A 22400-nucleotide genomic window follows, 5' to 3' on the forward strand; every position below is an offset into this window, starting at 1 on the left:
GGACTGGCCAGCCGTTATACACTGTTCTACATCTATGCGCGCCTCTGGAGCTGTTGCTATCGTATCCCAGATCTTTCCTTGAAGAGGCAGCTACGACAAGCGCTCTCCCACTGCGATGCAAAGAACGTTATTGTGTCGCTTTTGGATACGCTAAGCATTCACAAAGGCCAATAAATTTGTCACTGAGATAGGTGGAACGCCTTCTTGCGACAGTTGCATGTCCTGCTCTGCTTCTGTGCAACCTACGACGACCATCTTGCTCATCTATACGTACTGCGTTAGATGACGCGGACTCAAAATCATTCTCGGTGACAGAGGTCTTAGTACCATGGCCAAATGTGTCTCTAAGTCAGAAAGCGACATGTGCGTTGCTGCAGTTCCTGAAGTCGACAGCCTTCAGTGACCGCCTGTAGTCTCCAGGTGCATCGCGGGATAAAACAACCGCAATGTTTTCTTTCCTTCTCGTCATTTTTCCATCACTTAGACCCTTCCACCTTGAGTAGGGTAGCAATCTGGACTCGCGTGTGCTTGACCTTCTTGCCTTCCCTTTCGATTTTATCTCTCTCTCTCTTCTAGTACTCTAGATCGATGCTGCGCGGAATACTGATCCCTATTTTATTTGTCCATGCTGCGCGCAGTCCTTTCTTCTTCTGAGTCGTGAACAAAGACTGCCTTGTGATATAGAAACACAAAGTTTTCGTGTCGGCTTTCTTCCTTTGTGCAAGGAAAGGGCAGTTTTGTAACGATCTGACATTTGAGCTTGCTACGAATTCCTTGATCACATAGCTTACCTACAGCAACATCCTCGTCGTTTGCCCCGAGGAAGTCAGCGAGCGTGGCTTGCGACTCCAGGTCTCTGTTATGTGCAGCGCCTTCAAAACTATATTAACAACAACAGCAAAAGCTATCTTTATAACGACTCCTGCCACCGGCGGATACTAACTACGGTCAAGTAATCCTTACACTCCTTGCATCTCCCGTCCTGTGTCCACTTTCCCGCACTCTTCGAGCCAACTGCCTAGCTCTGTTTTTTGCAGACGTCCCATAAAAGTGAGAGTAGAAATCGAAGGCAGCGAACAATGTACTCGAGAAGATAAACTACGAAACGAAAGAAGAGAAATCTCCTTTCGTTACCGAATTCGAAACAAAGAGAACGAAGTATTTTTCGCAGAAACGTGCTCCCGTTCCTGAGACGTAACTAAGCCAAGCGGGCATTGTCGGAAAATCGGTCCCACATAGCCGAAGGGCTTCTCGCAAAGAAGGTTTCGCCGAAGATACAGATACAGAAAAAAGTGAAAGCAAGGAATATTGAAAACGCTGCAATCGGAAAAGTCGATGGAGGGGCTATCTGTGCGGAGAAATTCCGGAGAACAAGCGGGGACGTAATGACCGCCCAGCCATGCAGGCAATGTTTATTTTATGTATCTGCACAGTTTTTTTCTTCTTTCTTGTCCTATTCAAGCCCGATCAATGCACTGGACCGGTGACTAAGAAAAGCAAAGCTAGAAGTGATGAGCAGCAACGAAAGATTGGACGTGCCTAAGGAAAGGTATGGAAAGGAAGCAGAACGTGAGATAAGGGGCAGCACATTGCCGTAGGCCTGTGCACTATTGCTCGGAAAATGTCCATGGAGAAAAATACAAGAACGGCGGCAAAAACAGGGGCACACAAGAACAACATTCTCAGGTTGAAGGCAGCAGTGGGGGATTCGGTGACAGGGTTGTAGCAGGGTCGTGCAGGATTGAGACCGAGGGTCGACCAGGAGGAGATCAGAGACAGAATCGTCACCGGGTGGGAAACCGAAACGTGCGGTGTGGGAATTACCTCACTATGCGAGTGGCGCAGATGAACGCGAAAGCCGCCAGGGCGATAAAAAAAGAGACCTAATTAGCAGGCGGTGCTCCCTCGCAGTGCGACCGAAATGCCTAGGCGCTGCGCATCGGCATCTGCGTAGCTTTCCCGCGGACGCGGTCTGGGAGGAACTGCTCTTCGCTGGGGAAACCCAATTGTGGTTGTTAGGAACGCGCTTCCGTTGGTCTCTTTTACTAAACGTCGTGGCAGGTGAGGCGAAATACCTCAATTTGTTCGAAGTGTAGCAAAATGTCTAGGATCCTGACAAAAACTGCTGTCGCAGTTTGGAACATCAGTGCTTTGCATCCTGTGGTGGAGGTGACATAAGCGATGCAAGCCGCACCGACCGCCCTACAAGCATCACTCTCCCTGCGATTCAACTGCCGTTTCATCTGAGATAAGGAGTTCAAGCTATGTGTCATTGAGCTCCCGTCTGGCGCAGTTATTTATGAGCGACTTCCCGGAGGGAACCGTCTACACGGCTTTCACGTGAGGGCAACCACTCGCATTGCGACGTGTTGGCAAAACTCTGGACATACTACGTTATCAAAGCGTTCTTCTTTACATAGGTATACACTGTCAAAGTCTGTGTTGTTACTTTTGCAAACTTATGGCACAGAGGTGGACTAGTCGAAATTTTGTCATTTATATACCAGCGTCTTCCCTGTCCTGTTGCCGTTTCTTGGCCTAGTATTTCCTGCTTCCTCCTAATCGCGGGAAATGCGTCAAACATCACTGGTGCGATTGGTGCATGGGAGCACGATTTGCTGATGGTCACATTCCTATCCACTCTGCGTCAGTTTTGCCGTTTGCGCAGTAGCTGTTTAAATGCTTATTGCGTTTTTCTTTAAAAGACATTTCGATGCGAAGAAGCGCCTGCAGTAACTTGCTCCTTTGCCCTAACCTACTGCACTATCCTTAAGTGACGATGAATGCGTGTCAACTGCTGATGGGGACACCCATCGTTCAAACGATTATGGAGGTAGGCGAAAATGTCAACATTATTGCCTACAACAAGTGAATAATATGGTATACTCAGATGGCATTTTCGCTATGAAGGATACTCGGAGAACAGGCAATGAAAGTTTTTTTTTCGTTAGGTGATTTTTATTTCTAACGCGCAGTATCATTCTTTCTAACCTTGCTCACGCAACAGCAGTAACATTTTGCTTCCTTACGGCCTACTATTCAGCTAACTTGTGGCAACTGAAGCTTCTTGTAATGCCTGAAGTTGTTGACATCTTCCGCTTTTTGAAACACAGCATTATTCTTCCGCTCCCGAGCCGTATTTGTCCCTCTACGCACACTGCTTACATACCCATATCCAACACAATAAACATAACGCATAACAGTGTTGCTTTTGAATAATATCTTAACTCGATAGGCACGCCTTCTGTTGTTGCTTAGATTCCTTGACATTTTCTTAGTGGCATTGAATGTATTGCGCACCAGTTTTATAGTATTTGTCTGGCTTCTCGTGATTACACCACACGCTAGAAGCTGTAGCTAGAAGGCTTGAATGTTTCAATTCAACGAATTAGGTTGTTATTGGGGTCGTCCTCAGAATTCACACTACCTAAAGCTCCCTAATGTGTCACCCAGAATCGACAAAAATGGAGGGACTCGAACTCTGAGGCACGTAGCGCACGAGCACTGACCTGATTGCAATAGCTGCGTATGGATTCGAAGGTGCACTCGATAACGGGCCGCGTTATGTCGAAGATGTCGTCAAACTTGAGGCGGCGACCCTGCGCTCTACTTTCCTTCCAGCGATGCCCGACGAGCCGCAGTAACCCTTTGCCCGCCTGCTGGATGCCGAAGTCACGGCCGAACAGCACGTGGAACGGGAACGCTGCGCACATTGTCTTCACGCCCATCGGCAGGTCTTCTGGACGGCTGCTCAGGGTGTCGGCGGCGTTGCTGCGAAGAAGCAAGAACGGGCACATGCTCACGGTTCAAGAATTAAGCACGTGTCACTCCCGTTGAAACAAATATAGCAAAAGTATGTGTAATTGTCAGCTATTAGTTCGCATGAAAATCGAAACGCGCAGTTGCAGCCTCTGGTTACCAACATCAAATTTAATAGGCGGTACAGGTCAATACGCGATTAGCTTGCACTCCCCTGCTTACAGACAGCAAGGGGGTCTCTTCGTATCATAGTGCTCGTGGGAAAGAAAATCTAATCACGACGAAAACTTTAAAATGCCCCTCTGTGTAGTCTAATGCAGCCTGCCTTCCCCTGTTTCTACATTTATTAAGAAACAACAGATCATATGTGCTTACTCGTGCACTGTGTGATTGTCACGTTACTCGAAATTAAAGCTTTATGCTGCTGGAAAGGTGATACGTGGCGATACGGGCTTCATCGCTGCGACCTTGTGTCCTCTCGCACAACAGACAGCAGATAGAAGAATGCAATATAAGCATTCGTTCAGCTCTTGCTGCTATTAAAGACAGCCCAACAGCTCATATGACCAGCGAGAGAGCATCGGACTATAATATATGCGCCATGAGTCTCTCCTCAAGCAAACTGTTGCCTATGAGCCAGCGAATGCCCTAGCTGTACACTTAAAAACTGCAAAGTAACTATCATATTATTGCTTAGAAAATTGAGTAAATGTAGAAATCTGGGACTGATGTTATAGCCTCCTTTCTGATGTTAAAACAAGAACCAGAAAAGCAGTGGTACGACATTGAATGTGGTAACTCAAGATTTCTTTGAACGTACCTCCAGTAAGCTCGGAGTTTTACCTTTCGTGGACTATTTGCAGCGTAAATTATGTGATGCAGACCATGAGCTTTTCGAATCACGATCTCAGAAACAATGCCCGGGAGAAATACAGTTTCAAAAAAAGTTGGATTATGGGCTCCTGGCGTGCTAAAACCACAACTTTATATGAAGATTAAGGTTTGTTGGGTGGCATAGAGTAATCCTTATTGTGCGCCAAATGCATAGTGCACGTGCGTTTTTTATATTTCGCCCTCTTCATATGCAGCCACCGCAGCCTTGGTCGAACCCGAGACCTCGCGCTAAGCAACGGGAAGCCATAGCCACTGTCCAGTGGCTATGGCTTCCCGTTGCGATTGGAAATAAATTAAGTTGGTTTGAACACGTGATTAGCCCAGCTGCTGCCTGACTGTTATGCAAATTCAACGAAAAAGAAAATATCACAAACGGGACGTTTCACGGCAATATTTGTATATAAGTAGAAAGCGTAATTGTTGTCAAGAAGTGAGTGATTGCCAAAGTATTCAGCGAAGAGGTCATGTGCTTTCGACAGTCAATGTAACAGGCGTCATCTGTAAGTTCGAGAATTTAAAAAGCCTGGCCTGCAGTAAGGACACCCTGAGTTATGCCACAATATGTCTGGCAAATCGTAAAATTATTATGACTTCTTCAAAAACGGCGTTTGGGAGAGCCGAGGGTAAATCCTTTCTTTGTGAGACAATGTCACTGCAGGTTCTCGTGAAATGAAAATGCGAAAAAGAAGATAAAAAAAGCTCGGCCGAAGCATATTGCACATTGTGTCTGCCGGAGTGCGTGGCACTTTATTCACCCGGTATGTACACACTACCATATGCAGATTCTGGAAGCTGTAAGTTCGTTTTCATGTAAGCGCCGATAAGTGACAAACATCGGTGATTTGACTATTTGCTCGTGGTATTACGTAAGTGCTATTTGCTCAATAATGAGCGCAAGCTCCTGCCACGGTGTACGAAACGTCATGGAAAATTGAGGGTATGGAGAAATAGGTAGTGGTAAATAAACAAAACCCAAATGAGTATGTGCATTCGCAGTCAGAGAAACGGCAATGCATAAAAGCAGAAAACGCGCCTGCCCCCACGACATGCCGTTAGAACTAATCTCAGCAAAAAATAGAAAAAAATATTAAAAAGAAACAGGGTGCTTGGACGCAAGCTAGGCTTTCATTTTTTTTTTTTTGTCTGTGTTGCGCACTAGTTCTCGCTCGAGTTGCTACGTTATTGGCTTGATGACGTCATTAAAATAGGAGTGTACGAATAGTGATTCTTGAGATCGAATACAATGCGAATCAAATAGTGTCAGAAGTGAATCGAATCGAATATCGCAGAGTTTTCGAATAATGAACAGCCGTTATCACAATTGATCTAAGACGATGTTCACATCCTAGTATTCTTAAAGTAAGCAAGTTTCTGTCATTACATAGTACGTTATGAAGCATTGTTTATTAAAAGTACAAATGGAACATTAGGAGCAAACGGGTATTTTTTTCGCATGCACAGGGCTCTTCAGAAGGTGCGAATCGTCACTGTATAGCTTGCGACATATGATTACCCAAGCGACGTAGCCTCTTCCACTACGCTAGTTCTCGTGTTTTATGTCCATACTACGCACGCGGGACTGAAAATTTACCGAATTTTTGCTCCAATTTTATGTTTAACTATACGCAGTTGCCGTTTCACAATATTTGAAAAGTATTCGCATTTAAGAATAGCGATTATTCGATTCGAGGACCGAATCACATAGGACGCTATAGATTAGATTCGTTATTTTAAGGTATCCGATATTCGCATGAAAATCATTGTGAACTCAAAGAACAACTAATCCTGCCCTTTCCAAGCGGAATAATTTTTTAACGCTGGTGAAATAGTATACAAGCCAATTTCTATTGGCCGACAGACGGGCACCTATCCTAATACGCTATTAATATTCCAAATATCTCCCAAAGCCTTGGCTCCATACACTTGCCCGCGATGCGGTAGCGTAGCAGACCTAGAACATATGCCCTGGCGGTGCACCGCGTTAGGCAGGAACAAGGACAACACCAAAGAGCGTTGGGACGCAGCTCTCTGTAGCCCCGAACTAGAAGAACAGACATGGACATCGGGCACGCGATGCGGCCGAGAGGTTAGGCCTTGCGGTCACGACGTGGGAGCGGCCCGCTTCGAGTTGGGAATCTAGCGTGACCTGAAGGACCTGAATAAAGTTTTCCATACCATACGATACAGCAAACAATAAATGGAGGGATATTTATGTAGAGCATGAAAATTTCTGCCGACGAATTAGCTAATAACAGTGGCAGGAAATGATTGTTATTACAATCATTCTTTTTTTTTTTTACAGTACCTGTATTTGAGCGTATTGTTAAGGTTTCCATAGCGTTGGTCTGTTTCTCTATAGTGCTTCGAGAAACTGCAACGTAGGTTTGTCGTTCATGGTTTTTAATGCGGCGTTTTCTTGAACGTTCAATTTATTGCCAAAGATGCGCAATACGAATCTGCTTTCGGACCTTAATATAGTGAGCCTTCACTTTTATAACTGGATTTTATTGTAAGGAGAACCTCGGTGACTTCTAGTATAAGAAATCTCGTCATGTTCTTTTTTTTTCTCAGTTGGCCGCGCTTCGCAGTGAAAGATGATGCACAGCCGAGTACCTCGGAAGCAAGCAGCTCTTGCCTTCCTTGTTCGTCTCAGTCACTTCGAGGGTCACGTGGGCCCTGTCTCCGAACTCCGACACAACAGAGATGTTGGCGCACACCTCAGTGTTGAAGAATTCCTTGCCGACCACCTTGACGATTCCCAGCACGATTGGGTGCAGGCCTGCACAAAACGCAGACGGACAAACACCTTATAAAAAATAAAGAAATACAATGTTGCAGAACAGATTACTAACCGCTTTGATGTGCTGTTCTTTTTTTTTCATCTCTGTTTAGTGTGATGAGAACCTCTCCGCGTTAATTACTGTTCTTGATAATTGCTGCGAAGGGAGCTCTATCAACATGCACTTTTGCTCACAGTGAGAATAGACTAAAGAGGGGCGTCACAACGTAGTGCTTATTGACGACTCGCAGTTTATGGCTAATAAACCACACACAAACAATAAGCTTGCCGCTATGGCTGAGCACTCGTGTCGTGTTGTCCTTTCCTTATTCTGTGTATGTTTCGCTCGCGCTGAAAATAAAGATGCAATCGTACTGAGACACACAATTAGCTACGGTATTTCGACATGAGCAGAAATTATTCGTGCTTGCGAAATGTCATGCGCATACTCTGCATTAAGCATAATTTGTATAGATTTTTCAACTGTGTATCAAGTTCTCAGTAGTCTTGTAGCGTGCATGCAGTGTGTTTCTTTGAATATTAGAAATTAAGACAGCTTTTCATAGTTCATTTTTTTTCCTTTCCATTGTTCTCGCGATTAGCGTGCGTGCTTAGCTGCGATATTGGTTTCGCAGGGTCCTCATTTGCAAAACGTTTCATATTATCACAGTTAGTAAACGGAAAAAACAACCACTGCTTTCTTTTTTTGTTTCTTTTGTCTTCACGCATCTGCCTCAGCAACTCGTACAGCCTAAACATATACAAGGGCGGCAAGATGAACATGACAATAAGTTATCAATGTCCGCATTTATCCCAGCACCACTGTGTGCGTCCTGCGCATGACATGAAAGGTTGTCGATCCCAATTCACACTATTGCTAACTCTGGTGACAATCAGACGTCATTGCTTGCACTACTGTTTGTGTAGAGATAACTAGTAAGAATATCTTAAGAGGCTTTGAAGGCGAGCTCGTTGGTAGGCACTTATGATAGAAAACAACGCTAAGGACACGGACAGAAGGAAGAAGACAGGATCAGCGCTCGTCCTGTCTTGTTCCTTCTGTCCGTATCCTTAGTGCTGTTTTCTACAGTCGTAGAAATACTTGAGCCCTTAAATAGCCTGGAACAAGGAAACTACTGGAGGAAAAAGTAAAAAAAAAGAGAAGAAGAGGAGCATTTAGTGATCCGTGCCTCTTGAAAGAGAGTATGTAGTGCTCCGCATAAAAACACCGATTATTTCAGACTGCAGCTTACGTTTTAAATGCACGCGGGAAAAATAAATTTCCCGTTCTTAACTTTTGTTGCTTGCTGTTTTAGATGGAAATGCAAATTTAAGTTCTGTCAATAAGGTCAACGAATTGCCCAGCCCTACGCCAAAGCATCAAGGCTTTTGCGGCCTGACGAAATGTTGCGTTTGTACGTTTGAGCTCAAATAAATAAAACCAAAAGAAAGAATAATCCCGACGTTGCGCTTCGAACCAGTGTCCTCACTGTTCAGTTTGTCTATGGCAGCAAATGGCATAAATCCTACGAAATACAAAGACCGCGACAAGCACACAAAGGCACTGCACTACTCTACATTTCCATGACGCGCCAACTAAATCCCACGTATGCTGTGTCTATGAAATTAGCGGAAGTCTAGTTGATCTATCGGAAAAAGATAGCGCATGCATGCACAATAATGTCAAGAGAATGCTTAGCCTCTTGCTCATCGACTTATGCGGTCACCTCAAACCTTTAGGTATATACTGTCCTGCAGTGACACCTTTTCAGCTATCGCCACAACCGCCTATTGTCCTTTTAAATGATTTAAATTTTGGTGAAATGAAACGGTTATGTCCCAGACGTCGCATCATCTAAGTAGTATTTTAAAGGTGTGAACCGACAGATACGCCAATAAATGGTAAGAATAAATTATGAGTTCTAGCTTCGTGACGGTAAAAGTGTATCCTCTTTCATGCTGACGTCCTTTTTGTGTCTGGGAAGTAGGAAGGCAGAAGAACGGGGAAAAGCAGGGAGCTGAAGCAGAACGGAAAATCCGGTTTGCTATTTACACTGTCACTATCACCGTAGACTATCACAGTCCAACGAACATCAGTTCTGGCTACAACCGCTTGTGCAGGTACGTTGACCCTAAGACTGGAAGAGCACATTCGTCGTTCTCAGCGGCGATATCTGTGAGGTCGGTATTCTAAAAGAATTTCTTCTGACAAAGGTTTTTTGGTTAAAGCGCGCTATAGCAATTGTGTGTGATCGTCTCTTTAATTTTTAGCGAAGACAGTCACAAAGAACGTGCTGGAGGATCCCCTCGCTACCAAAGTCACACAAGTCGTTGTCTGTCCATCCGATTTGGAAAGCAAAAGACGTCATAGAAGCTAGTCCTAGCGCTATTCGATAAAGCATTGTAGCCTAGAGTCAGCCTAGTCCAGCTGGGATGCGAAGGCGGAGAGAAAAATTCGGGTGATACTACTGGTCCCTTTGAAAACTAGGGGTGTTCAAATGGAGAACGTCATATCTCGTGTGAGCATTCGAAGCTTCCGAGCGGTATGTATCCTTGATATTGGAATCGATTCCTTTTTTCCTACCTTGAAGAGCCAGCCGAGTAACCTTATCGGCGTGTTCTTTACCTATGCTGTCGCAGTGACTCGGAAGCCACTGAAATTATACGTGGCGTCCTTTCTCGTCCAAGCTATTGATTATTTCTCTAATCTCGGACACCAGTTCATGTAGTCCATACCACATGGCTGAAAGCAAAGATTGCAGTGCTGCCTTCGAGACATTGAGTATTGACCATCTTCGAGGTTGTTTTTGGCCGACGAGATGAAGTGTAGCGTGAGTAGTTGCAAGTTGAGCAGCCGTCAGTGCCGTAGGGTGGCACGTCTTAAAACTCTTGGTGATGGCTCTCTCCTAGAAACCCACGGCTCCGGATGAACGCCGGAGAGTTTCTGATCACGTGGTCAGCGTACCCCTCGTGAAAAAGAAGGAGATACAGTTGTTTAAGAGCAGGAGATGGCAGCTCAAATTTTCTTCTGATCTCTGGCACGGTCAGGTGCATTGTAGGTCGAACTAAACACCATAAAAGAATTATGTTGCAGTAAAACTGTAACTCGGTTGAGTTGGTTCAAACCTGGACAAAAAAGCAGCGCGACTGAGACATGAACAAAAAGACATACAAAATGCTATTTCACAAGCGATGTGATACAGCTTTGTACTTCCTCTTGTGCTTGTCTCAGTTGTGCCGCCTTTTTAACCATAGAACCTTAGTTGCGGAGCTGAATACTGATGGCTGCTGTAAATCAAGGCTGGCGTAATATTCATAAATGGTATCACGCACTGATGCCTGCGGCCTGTCTCATGGTAGTGTTGCAAGGTTGTGAGAACGGGCTCAGGCAAAGTTCCCATTATGCACTCTGCGCACGTAGGCAGTCTTCTGCGATTCAAGGTAGACGTTACAATATATACAGTCATTCCTCCGACATGTAAATCAGGATTAAACCGATGTGCGAAATCGTGGAACTCATCCATCACTTGAGAGAAAAAGACCATGATATTACTTCTCAATGGCTACCAGCTTATTGCGGTGTCATAGGAAATTATGACGCAGATAAGGCAGCTCGAAAATCAAACCAAGAAGACCGCTACGTACCCATTCCTCTCTCAAGGACAGACGCTGCGCGACAGCTTCGCTTTCTAGCACGCACACTCTCGTTAGCTGAGTGGAACACAGCACATACAAGGTTCACCAGACCACAAAACAAGGCACCAGGCTACAACTCAAACCTATGGCCGCACTGAACCGACGCGAAGCGTCTCTTCTGTGTCGGTTGTTGTTGGGAGTTCCCTTCACGAAAGCTTATTCAGTGCTCACTGGAATTGCTGACAATCCTGCATGTGATGACTGTGACTGCGAGAACATTGACCACCTATTGTGCCACGGTCCTCAGCTTGAGGCGCAATGACAATCTATCAGCAACGCATTCAGGAAACTAGATGATCGCCTTCTGACAATACTAGAACACCGTCCCCACCGATCATCGGCTCAGAAGGTACTAAAGGCACTTTTACGCTTTCTGCGAACGTCTGGCTTGTGCGAACGCCTTTGAATCTGTAGTGCTGTTCGTGCACGTCTTTCTACCCCATCTCTCTCTTTCTCTCCCCTCCTTCTCTCCCTTCTTTCTATTCCCCTTCCCCCAGCGCAGGGTAGCCAACCGGACTCATGACTGGTTAACATACCCGCCTTCCTTTTATCTCTTTCTCTCTCTTTTCTCTCTCTCTCTCTCACACACTCTTTGCGCAAATCCACAGCAGCGTGTGTCTGTATCGGTTGGACCTGGCGATTGAATTAGTCGCCGCTCTTGGCGCGCATTTTGGCAAGGCAGGACAAACATTTGAGAACCCACGCTTGAATAGCCTCTAGAGCGCGAAGATTTATTCTGCAAGTGCTGGTCAGTGCAGGAAAACTGTATCTCGAAAAGTCCACAAAGATTACGCTGTACAATTCCAACATTTCATGTACTGACAGTCACTAAGCTTTTCCGCCCAGAAACTCGAAAAGCTTGAAAATTGCTGCCAGTCATTGCTTCAAGTGGGTCACGTGTGAGTTTCATGAGATATGTATATCAATGATTGGGCCAACAAATATGTAAGTACTCGCATAAGAAAAGATGTGAGCGTTTATATCGATGGCGTAGGGTACCAACGGTTTGCGAGTGAATGCAACCAGTGCACATTTCTCTGACGAAATTTCGAGACCTTGGTTGCGAATATTTACACCAGAGTCACGTCCTTCCTTAGAGTGCGAAATTGCTTCGGCTTGGGTGAACGGCTAAGGAATTAGAAAAGATCTTCGAGTATACAGTATGCTTCAAAGAGATGGCATGTTTCGGCGCCAGCAAACACCTGCTTTATTCCCAGCGCATGCAGTCCTGACATGCACAAAAAGTCTGATATCTCAGTTTCAGCAATATTCCAATTGGCTCAGTCTCGCATGTTTGAAAAGTTTCCAGATTATCTTCAAGTATTCACAGATGCATCTGTACACAAAGGCGGTCAAGGCGCCTCTGCAGTATTTTTCTGCCCTTCAACTCAAGTACGGCGTATCTTTCAAATACCTCGTCCAATTTCGTCAACAACTGCGGAACTAGCAGCGATTAATGTTGCACTGAAATACGTGCAAGAGGAGTTAACTACATCGAAGGTTGCCATCTTTACGGACTCCCGTGCTGCCCTTAGCAGGTTGCAACGCAGTGAGATTGATTTTTCACTTGTGCGCAGCATTACTGACTCTCAGAGCAAAATTACATCGCGTGGGGTATCTCTCGTTGTTCAATGAATACCTTCACACGTAGGAATCGCCGGAAATGAAGGGGCTGATCGGGTCGCTTCAACTTGCGCTCATAACAACTGTGGCTGCCCAGAAATATTGTGCAAACTTGATGACGCTCGTCTGCTGATTCGTTGCCACCTACTCAAGCAGCATCCAGACCAGCGCGTCTCAAATGGAACGTTCCCGCCCCGTGTTCGCGGTCGAGGCTTGCCTCGTCGCGCTAGAGCACAACTATTCAAGCTGAGGGTTGGCTGCGTGAACGTGCACGAACGCTTATACAGACAAGGACGTGTGGCGAGTCCATTGTGTACGTCTTTTGGCTGCTGCAGGACACTTCACCACCTTATATTTGAGTGTCCCGCTTTCAGTGCGCAGCGCATGTTGCTAGTGAGAAACTCATCTCCTTGGCCTGCGGTGTGCGACACTCGAGGAATGTTTAAACCCCAGTGGTTGTGCGTCTAAAACTGATCAGGCCCATCGTGCCCTACTTACCTTTATAGAGTTAACTAACTTCGGTTTACGTTTGTAGCGTCGAAATTATTCTATTCAACATTGTGTAGTAGCGTGACCTTCAGTGACCGGCCCTACTGTGCGTGATCTGTACTGTGTTCTACTGTAGTCTTTATATTTGTCCTGTTGCTCTTTCTTTCCTCTTTCCTCCCCTCCTTATTATCTTCCATTTCTGTGTTGCTGTCACCTCCCTTCAGAAGAGTAGGCAGGCGTTGTGCCCCTTCCGGTGGCAGCTGCCAGCCTGCTCCTCGCTTTCCCTTTCCTGTTAACTGTGTATATGTGTTCAAAACAAATAACAATACTAATAATAATCTCCTCTGAGGTCACGTAACGTGCCGCGTAACCTGTAGTGCTACAGAAATCAATATAAAGGAAAAAGAAATGCCTGCCGCACTCAAGTACCATTTAATACAAGAAATCACTAATAAATAAACAAAAGTACACACTCATTTGTAATAGTGCCTTTGCCTGCCCTGGTTATGGCTTGTTTCGCACCACGGAACGGTAAATCAATGAATATTTAAAGAAGTTCACTTTCAACGAAGAAATATATTTGACTCAAATGTTCACAAAGAAAGTCCTGCACTTCGCTAAAGTGCTACAGATGAGTCTCTGGCTATCGCAGTAAGCGAAGAGACTCATACGATGCTCTGCTCTCGGAACGGTTATGAAGAGCTAGCATTACAGATTATCCAAGGGAAAACAATAAAAAAAGGACAGGCGGGAGCAAACGTCAAAAAGGGAATCATCTTGCCCCCCTTTTTATCAGCTTTCCCTTCATTACCCGTTCTCATCTGCCTTATAGACTGACTATGTTTTTGAGATCAAGTTGGGCGCCTTCATTTTCGAAACTCGCACTGGTTCCTTTAGCGTAGATTGCAATGCAACATGACCCTGTATCATCCAAGCTCTTTTACCCTTCCGTGAACGGAATACAGCTCGATTCTGGGCCTTCATGAAGCAACAGGACGACTGCAGTGCATTGTTACGCCCGCTCCTTCGAGCGTCGTTTGTTCAACGGGCCAGGTGTGCTGAAACACGTAAGCTGTTTGGAAGAAGCTGATGTTTCGATATCCCTATAAATTATTTCCTTTATCTTTCTTTTCTTCTGCGCTACTACTCAAACGAGAAGGTTATAGGGCATGGGAAAAAATAGTAACAACAGACCAAGCGTGTACCTGATGGTGCAGTCCCTGTGGCCGCTTTTAGCTCCAGACAAAATAGCACGTGCCTCTACCATGTATTACAGATCCATATTCAGTCAATACAGCTTCGACTGGAGGTAGTTGGTAGGGCATCGTTGAGCTTGCTGGGCGTCATGCTCAGAAATGACTCGGGAGATCACGTTAGCACACCTTCTGCGGCGCTAGGAGAAGCAGCTTTCAAATTCATAGACAGATGTTACATCAAGCCATACTTGTCATTGTCAAATCAGATGCGCGTACATTGGCTTCTTTTTCGTCTTTAATCTCGTTCTCTTCTTTATTTACAGTCACCCTTCCATTATATATTTGATGTGCGCTAGCCAATATTAAACAGTTGAAAGTTTGCGCATATGTGTGTCTCTCTTTTTTGTCCTTGTATAAACAGTATAGCTCAGCAAGCAGAATGAGAACCATACTGGGTGATTACTGAACAAGAATGAATAAATTCAGCCGTTTCAATTGGCTGTTTTTTACATTCCAGTATGTTGAGGACAAAAGTAAAAAAAACCTAATAATATTCAAGCACACTTAGCAAAATGTGGCTTCTATGGTTAATCTACGTTTATTTTGTCACCAGAGTAAGTTTGGTTATAACGATAAGATGACTTATATTGTAGTAACGTGAGTAGAAAAAAAGATCTCGCAGTTGTGAAACTTCGGGTTTTAGCGCAGATTGGAAGGCCTTGGCCGTATTCAAACAAATCTACAGATGAAAAATCAATTGCTCCAGTCTGCGTCGGTATTGTACATAGATTGGTGCCGTACCGGTTGAACTCTCTAATTAAAGGGACACTAAAGTGAAACAATAAATCAGTTTAGACTAATGAAGCATTGTTTGAGAACCCTGCAGGCAGTCATTAAAATAATAGTTCGATTATTAGATGAGAAAATGAGGGTCCCAGTATCAGTATTTGAATTTCGCGCCGAAACCCCAGCGCCGGTACGTTAGCATGACGTCAGGGATTCCAAAATATGTTTTCGCATTTGGGCCGCGTTGGGTGAATAAAGGTTCCCGAAACTTGCCATGTTTATTATTTGGTTCCTTTAGAACACAATGTAGTCAATCTGTACCGCTATCTATAATTAGTAGGCCCTAGAAGATGCCATCAAAATCCAAGACGTCACAGCCCCCAGGTGCGGGAACTTAAGCAGGCATCGCCGCCCGCATTTGGTTCCTGCGCTTTTTCTGGCTTACGAGACGTCTTATCGTTGTAAGAGTGGTGTTTTTGGTGTTGTAGAACGGTAATTTACTGATGCAGAAGAAATCATTTTTCACTTTAGTGTCCCTTTAAGCTGCCTCTGCCAGGCGTGTCAACAGAGACCATGTTTACCATAGATCAAGTAATTGCACATGCGTGCCACTGTACGCAGCTCGCGACATGTACAACAGAATTCGAATGATGTTCATGCAGAGAGGCAGAGAGAGAGAGAATAAATTTTACTGAATGAGTTTTCTACGAGGAGAGGGGCCCTCTTATGGGCTCCTGTGGCCTTGGCCACCAAAGCGTCGTCGTCCATAAGCTGTCACTTGTCATCCAGGATGAAGCTCAGCAGTACGGCATCACACTGGGATGAGGTAAGGCTTGCGTTAGGGGGTATCGCGGGGTTTCGTTGGCATTACCATAGAGTGCGGTATAGGGTGGTGTAATTGGCACAGGATGCACGCTCTTTGGCGTCTTGTTTGGCGTAGAAGTGGTGAAGTATACTTAGCTGTCGATAAGTGTTCGTTTATAGTTGCCACCAGTCAAGAGCCTCCCCCCTGGAGAGCTGCTCGTGCTTTTGGGGAGCGCGGGGGAGGTTTTGGCTAAGTCATTGAAATTCAGTCGTGTGGGAAGTTTTGCAATGTGGTTAATCATGGGGATCAATAAATAATTTTTCAGCTTTTCCTTTCGCGTTTCTCTAAATTTTCTAGGCGCAGCTTAGCGTATATGATACCTACCACTGACGCCTTGCAAGCCAGGTAAACCATTTAGTTCACTTTATTACCTGTAATGCCATTTACGCCCAAATTGTAGAAGACAAGCAAGGCTGGGCCTTAGTCTTTCGGCCACCAGCTAAAAACAGCCACATGGAGAATATAGTGCAGAAGGTAAAAGCAGTAAGGGACGGCAGTTAATGGTATAGGCTGGATGATTGTAGGAAAATTGGGATAGAATATACATGTCGAGTACTGGAGAACACGCCGCTGGAATGTGTTCCCCTTCACGGCAAACTGATGCCTACAATAACGCCGATATAGAAGGGACGCCATCTAAATATCTACTATTCACTAAGCGTGGAGTGTGACCTAATTGTGAAAGCACGCTGCATCACTCACGCAGTCTTTTATCGCACGTCAGGGACTGGTCGATGCATCTGTAACAGCACGCAGGAGAATGAGATGCGTACCTTTCCTGTCACTGTAGTAATGAAGGAGTATCTGTCCGCTGGGACCGGGCGTGACGCGAAACGAGGGTGCACGCATTCCCGGGTAAGTAGACGCCAAGTGGTCGTGCAGGTTGTCCAGGTTCGTCAGGAAGTCAGCCATGTTGGAGCCCAGAACACGCAGGATGTGGTCGTAGCCGTGTTGCTGACAGAAGTATAGAAAATGCTCTCCGAAGGCTTCTAGGCACGTGTCCAAATCCAGGCCTGCAATGTGACAGTGACGTGCAGCAGTTGTTATGGTTCAAGAACAAACTGCAGTAACAACAAGAGGATGTGACAACCGAAGCCCAGCTTATAAGACAATACCTTGGCTGGTTTTCTAATGAGGACACATGGAGTCTAAATATGTTAGCTAGGCGTCTATGTATACGAAAGGTTACGTAGTATTGATAGCCCGAGCTATCTCGATGCAAGAAGTTTCTTTGTCCCTGACTTGTTTCATGAGACTTTCATGCATCTCTTGTAGTCCCTACTATTTTCATCTGTACAAAAGGGTGAGTTTTGAGTCACCAGCTGGGTTTGCGAAGTAATAGACTTCACTTCGCAGGGATCCGTTTCGAATGCTTGTATGTAATTTTATAGAATACGTCTATAGGCAGGAGATCTGAATACATGTAAAATACGTGTAATTGAAACCATATATATAGAAGAGCGAGCGCATTGACCGCTGCACTTCGCTTTCTGAAAAAAAAAATCTGGCGCGGGAACCATAAGAAAGTGGCTTGGAGCATAAGCTCATTGAGCGCGTCGACCATTATTGACAGCGAAAAATAACACATTCAATCACACTTGCCCTATACAAACACAGAACAGTCCCGCTTACCAAGCACCTCGCAGGCTGCAGCCACGAGCTTGAGAGTCATGTCGTCCGTGTACACTTTGTGCATGAGGAAAGAGGCACCGTGCATACTGATCCCTGACTTTTCCCTGCAAATTGGGATAAAGTGTAGCGCAATACTGGGCAAGGGCACCAGAAAGAACGACAAACACACAGCGCCTTTTTTGAACAGTGCTCCTAGGTGGCCAATGTGTGATGCAGCAAAGGAAGCCATACATAAGAAGATGGTGCAGGTTTAACACGTAGTCATTATAAATGCACTTGTTCTAATGCAGTACATTACGTAGAAATAGGCCAGGCAGTTACAAAATTCATCTATAGAGCGGATGTTTATAGGTTATCTTTAGACTTAAAGTAAATTCAATTTAACTCAATTCAGTTTATTTGGACATACATAGATGGTACAGGATATCCACGAGGCGGGGCAAAAGGAGGCAACAATGCCTCCTGACAGGGCCTTCACCTCGGGCTCACACATTATGACAGCAGGTCGGCATGACAAAATACTGCACTACATTGAGGGATCAAAGCAATCAGTGGAAATTCAGCAATACAATGCTGTGTCACATATGACAAATTATCCTATGATTTGACATTATACATTGATTATATCATTCTAACTCACGGAAACAATGATGTAGAGAATCATTCAAATTGCACTTGCTCAAATCAAAAGAAAGGTACAATTCTAAGCAGAAGAGGCAGGAGAAAAAAGCATCATTTTCATTTTTTTCTTAAATTGATAAAGGGTTTTGCAATCATTTATGGAGTTGATCATTAAAGGATAAGCGTTACAGAGTGTAACTATTTGGTTGTCTATGATCTGAGTACCATAATTTGTGCGTGACTTCGACCAAACCATAGATACAGTGCGCTAGTTATGGGTAAGGTTCCTGTTTAGGTACTTAGTGTAGAAGGATGTAAAATCATGCATAATGTTATGAAAAATAAGTACAGCCAATGAGAAACTGTAAAATTGATAGTACGGCAGTACCTTAACTGCGTCGTGCAGGGATTCTATGGTAACAGGTGTGGAACGGAATACCGTCTTCAACGCCCTGAACTGAAGCGAGAAAAGGAGGTCTGAATTTGATTTGTTACATGTGCCCCAAGCTAACTGACAGTGCATAAAATAGGAGTGAACTAAGGAAAAATAAATCTGCTTTCTCAAACGGAGAGGTAAAAGATATTTTACTCGTTGCAACAAACGGATAGACCTAGATGCTTTCAAATGAATCGGCGGCAAGCATTTGTTGGCAATAGATTGGTATTATAGATCTGTAGTTGGACGTGATGATTCAAGGGCTTGTTTTTGGGGTGCAAAATAATATGTTGTGTTTTCTTTATAGTTAAGTAAAGTTCGCTGCTATTTAACCAGATCTGTAGCTGACTTAGCCACTGATTTACATGTTGTTCAAGTGGGGCTAGATTTGGACCAGAAAAGAAGACATTAGTGTCATCCGAGTAAAGGATAATATCAGGTGCCAGGGGGATGTTAATGAGGTCATTGATGTATAAAATAAATTACAAAGGCCCAAGAATAGATCCTTGCTGCACACCGTACTTAATTATTCCTATATCTGACATAAACTGATTCATACTAGTGTATTGTTTTCTTCGTTTGAGATTAAATTAGTCACATAAAGTAACTAATTTAATTATGAGGCCGTACAGACAGTCTGTGCCTATGCTGTTCTTATCTGTCCGTTTATCTTACGTCTGAACAAAATTTTGCCTATCATAAGAAAACTCTTACTAGGTTTACATAAAGAACAATGTCAGCTCACTGTGAACTCGTAAAGGCCTATTGATACTTCGAACGGAATTTTCAAATGATGCTGAGGTCTTCATAAAGATCACTTCAGTGTGTGGATGTTTGCAAGGAGACTTGAAAACTCTGAAAAAGCACTGTCTTGGCGCATGATGTTCCGTCCTACTCTGCTGTGATTTATTGCAGCGCAGTAATAATTAACGGCGTTTCATACGTTACAAAGTATCAAAAGGCATATTTGCTGTCTACCGAGCTTTAGCTTGACAACGCTCCTTATATGATGGGCTACTGAAAGTCGCCTTCCAGGCGTGCGAAGCATTGTGTCCTAGGCAAAGAAGCAAACAGGCATGGGTGAGCTATTAACAGCTGATGCTGAGAAATGAAGGTGCGTTATCGAGCCTGATAAACAGGACCTCTAATATTCGCGAAAAACGACATCAATAGCAGCTGTCTGTGTCGACGAAAGGAATCGCACCTTCGGCCCTTGGCGGCATTACCAGATACCTTCAGTACTTCGTCCGCTGTGAGGATATAAAACAGCTGCCTTGAGAGACCATGTTTTATTATCAACGGCGCTTGCACTCCTAGTAATCAAACTGAGGCTTTCTATCCATATTCACGCGTGTATTTAAAGGCACTGTCTCCTCATGTATTTCACGAGGTTATAAACGAAGTCTAAGATAATAGAGCGTTTTACACAGATCCTAAATACCATATAATGAAATAAAATAAAAATAAAATAAGAAATGTCAAATTCAAAATAATAATAAGCAACAGACACTGAAGTGAATATGATGTCAATATCAACCAATATTTCTGGTTGTAATGTAAAATTAGACGTACCTCGAGGCACGGCTGTGCCTTAAAGAAAATTGTATCTCTATTCCTGCTAAGATGTTTCATTCTATTCCCGAAGCGCGTACAGAATTATTGCGGCTATTTACGCTTGAATCGGTGTATTCGACAGCGCACAGTCTGTGGGCGCTTTGAAGAGCAATAGAATGTGCGCATGTTGGTCGCAAACGCAGAAATAATTGAGCAGATGAACTTACAGAATCATCTTCCACGTGTCCGCTCCGAACTTCTTCGTGACGAGGTCTTCCAAGGCGCAGTGAATAAACCCGTACTGCAAGGAAAAGAGGACGAGAAAATGTTTGGTTAGTCACCACATGGCTTTACTAACCAGTACAGGCAGGTTAAGAGGATCACTAACGTGATATATAGCTCTTCTGTTCCCACTCTACAGGATAGCGGCTATGCAGAATAACAGACACTATAGTCACTCCTGCAAAACTCAGCGTGCAATGTAATCCGGCCTCTTTCAGTGTTGAATGGCTGTGTTCCAGGAATATTGCGCGTTAGGACGTCATGGAAGACATGCAACTACAAAGCGCTGGTAGGTGTTATGAAATACAAAGTAACACACGAATTCATGAAGAGGGCTTCACGAAAGCAAAACAATAGGCCGCCGAGCTTTGCCTAATAGCTAGCACGTAATACAGCCACACGCCTGGTACTGCTACGATATAACGCTTAAAGGTTTAGCAACTGCGACATTAGCATATATATTGCGATTTACTCAAGATTCGCATAACAGTAAAGGATGTATGCACGTGATTCTTTTGCTCATTACTAAGAAGGCCGGAACGCAGTGCCGAAAAAAAATTATTCAAACTCAAATAATCGGCACAACCACGGCACTCCAGGAGGCAGCAACGACAGCTGCCCAGGCCTCAGGACGGCCATAACTGCAACTTTAGCAGCAGTTCAGGCACTACCACCACCAGCGATGGCAGCGGATGCATATCAGAGACGGGAAAGCAATATCCGGGCTCGTTTCGGGTTGGAGCTCTCTTCTTACTCGTGTCCACATAACCGCATCGCAGATTTGGGTGGCTAAAGCGCGGCGACATTTTATTTTTTATATTTTTTTGCGGATATTCGAAGTGTTTCCGGATGAACGGGGTTGACGCTCGGGGTTCGCGGAATTCCAGCCCGGGTCAACTTTCGCGTATATATGGCAGAAATGGCAGAACGTCTAGTGGCGCAAGCAGTTACGGATTGCGATATAAAAAATGAATCTTCGACAAAAAAAAAATCTCCCCATGTAGAGGCAGGCAAACTTCAACGCACTTTGAGACTATTTACGGAGCAGTGGTGGCAGTTTCTTTAACTTATCGCTTCGTACACTCTGCGGTTCGGGTCTCGTCTTGTCTACAGGCGCCTGCAGCGTTCGCCGATGGCGGCCCTGATGGATGAAGATAGATGCTCGCCAGAGTGGCCTTACTATATGCCGTCGCTGCGATTCAGGGGCAGCTTTGATCGTTTGACCGGACCATGATGAATGGCTTCTTCGTCGCCAGCTGCTGTGTTTCTTGGTGGCTCGAGAATTGTTGGTTTCTTATTTGCGCGTGAGATTTCTAGATCACATCGTGAAATTCGAGACACCAACAAAGTTCCTCGCCTACACTCGCAGCCACCTAATTGCGTCGCGTCATCGTGTTTCTTTCAAGTCAGTACGCAGATTCAATTCCGTTTGATCGCACCACGATGCACGGCTTCTTCGCCATGAACTGCTTTGTTGCTTGATGACTTTAGTTGCTCTTGGCTGCTTAGTTCTGTGCACAAAATTTTTAGGTCAATTCTTGAAATTAGAGGCACCACTAAAGCTCCCCGTGTTCACCCTGAGACGCTTGTGTCTTGTCATCACTTTTTTTTTCTAGCACAATATGCAGCTCCATTTTTAGTGTGCTCACTGCAGCACAGAAATCTGTCGCAGCAGATTTAGAGAAATTGAGACGTCTTTATTTAGACGGGCATCATTGTTAAATATACAGATATATAATTACCCAAGTTATGAGATGCTTGTCAATAAGTATAATACATGGCGCCACT

At 44.6% G+C, this 22400-nt stretch overlaps 1 protein-coding gene across 3 annotated transcripts in view; it reads right to left on the minus strand.

Moving 5' to 3' along the window:
• Positions 1-22400, minus strand: part of LOC142579412 (guanylate cyclase soluble subunit beta-1-like) — a 99333-nt gene that overhangs the window by 26370 nt on the left and 50563 nt on the right. For all 3 annotated transcript variants that reach the window (XM_075689564.1, XM_075689566.1, XM_075689565.1), the window contains 5 exons: positions 20558-20631; positions 17720-17823; positions 16861-17100; positions 7267-7432; positions 3510-3771 (listed from right to left, as the gene is read on the minus strand). In XM_075689564.1, coding sequence (XP_075545679.1) covers positions 3510-3771; positions 7267-7432; positions 16861-17100; positions 17720-17823; positions 20558-20631 — 846 coding nt within the window. The remainder of the gene's footprint in view (positions 1-3509; positions 3772-7266; positions 7433-16860; positions 17101-17719; positions 17824-20557; positions 20632-22400) is intronic.

Source organism: Dermacentor variabilis, chromosome 4 (assembly GCF_050947875.1).
Source record: "Dermacentor variabilis isolate Ectoservices chromosome 4, ASM5094787v1, whole genome shotgun sequence".
NCBI lineage: Eukaryota > Metazoa > Arthropoda > Arachnida > Ixodida > Ixodidae > Dermacentor > Dermacentor variabilis.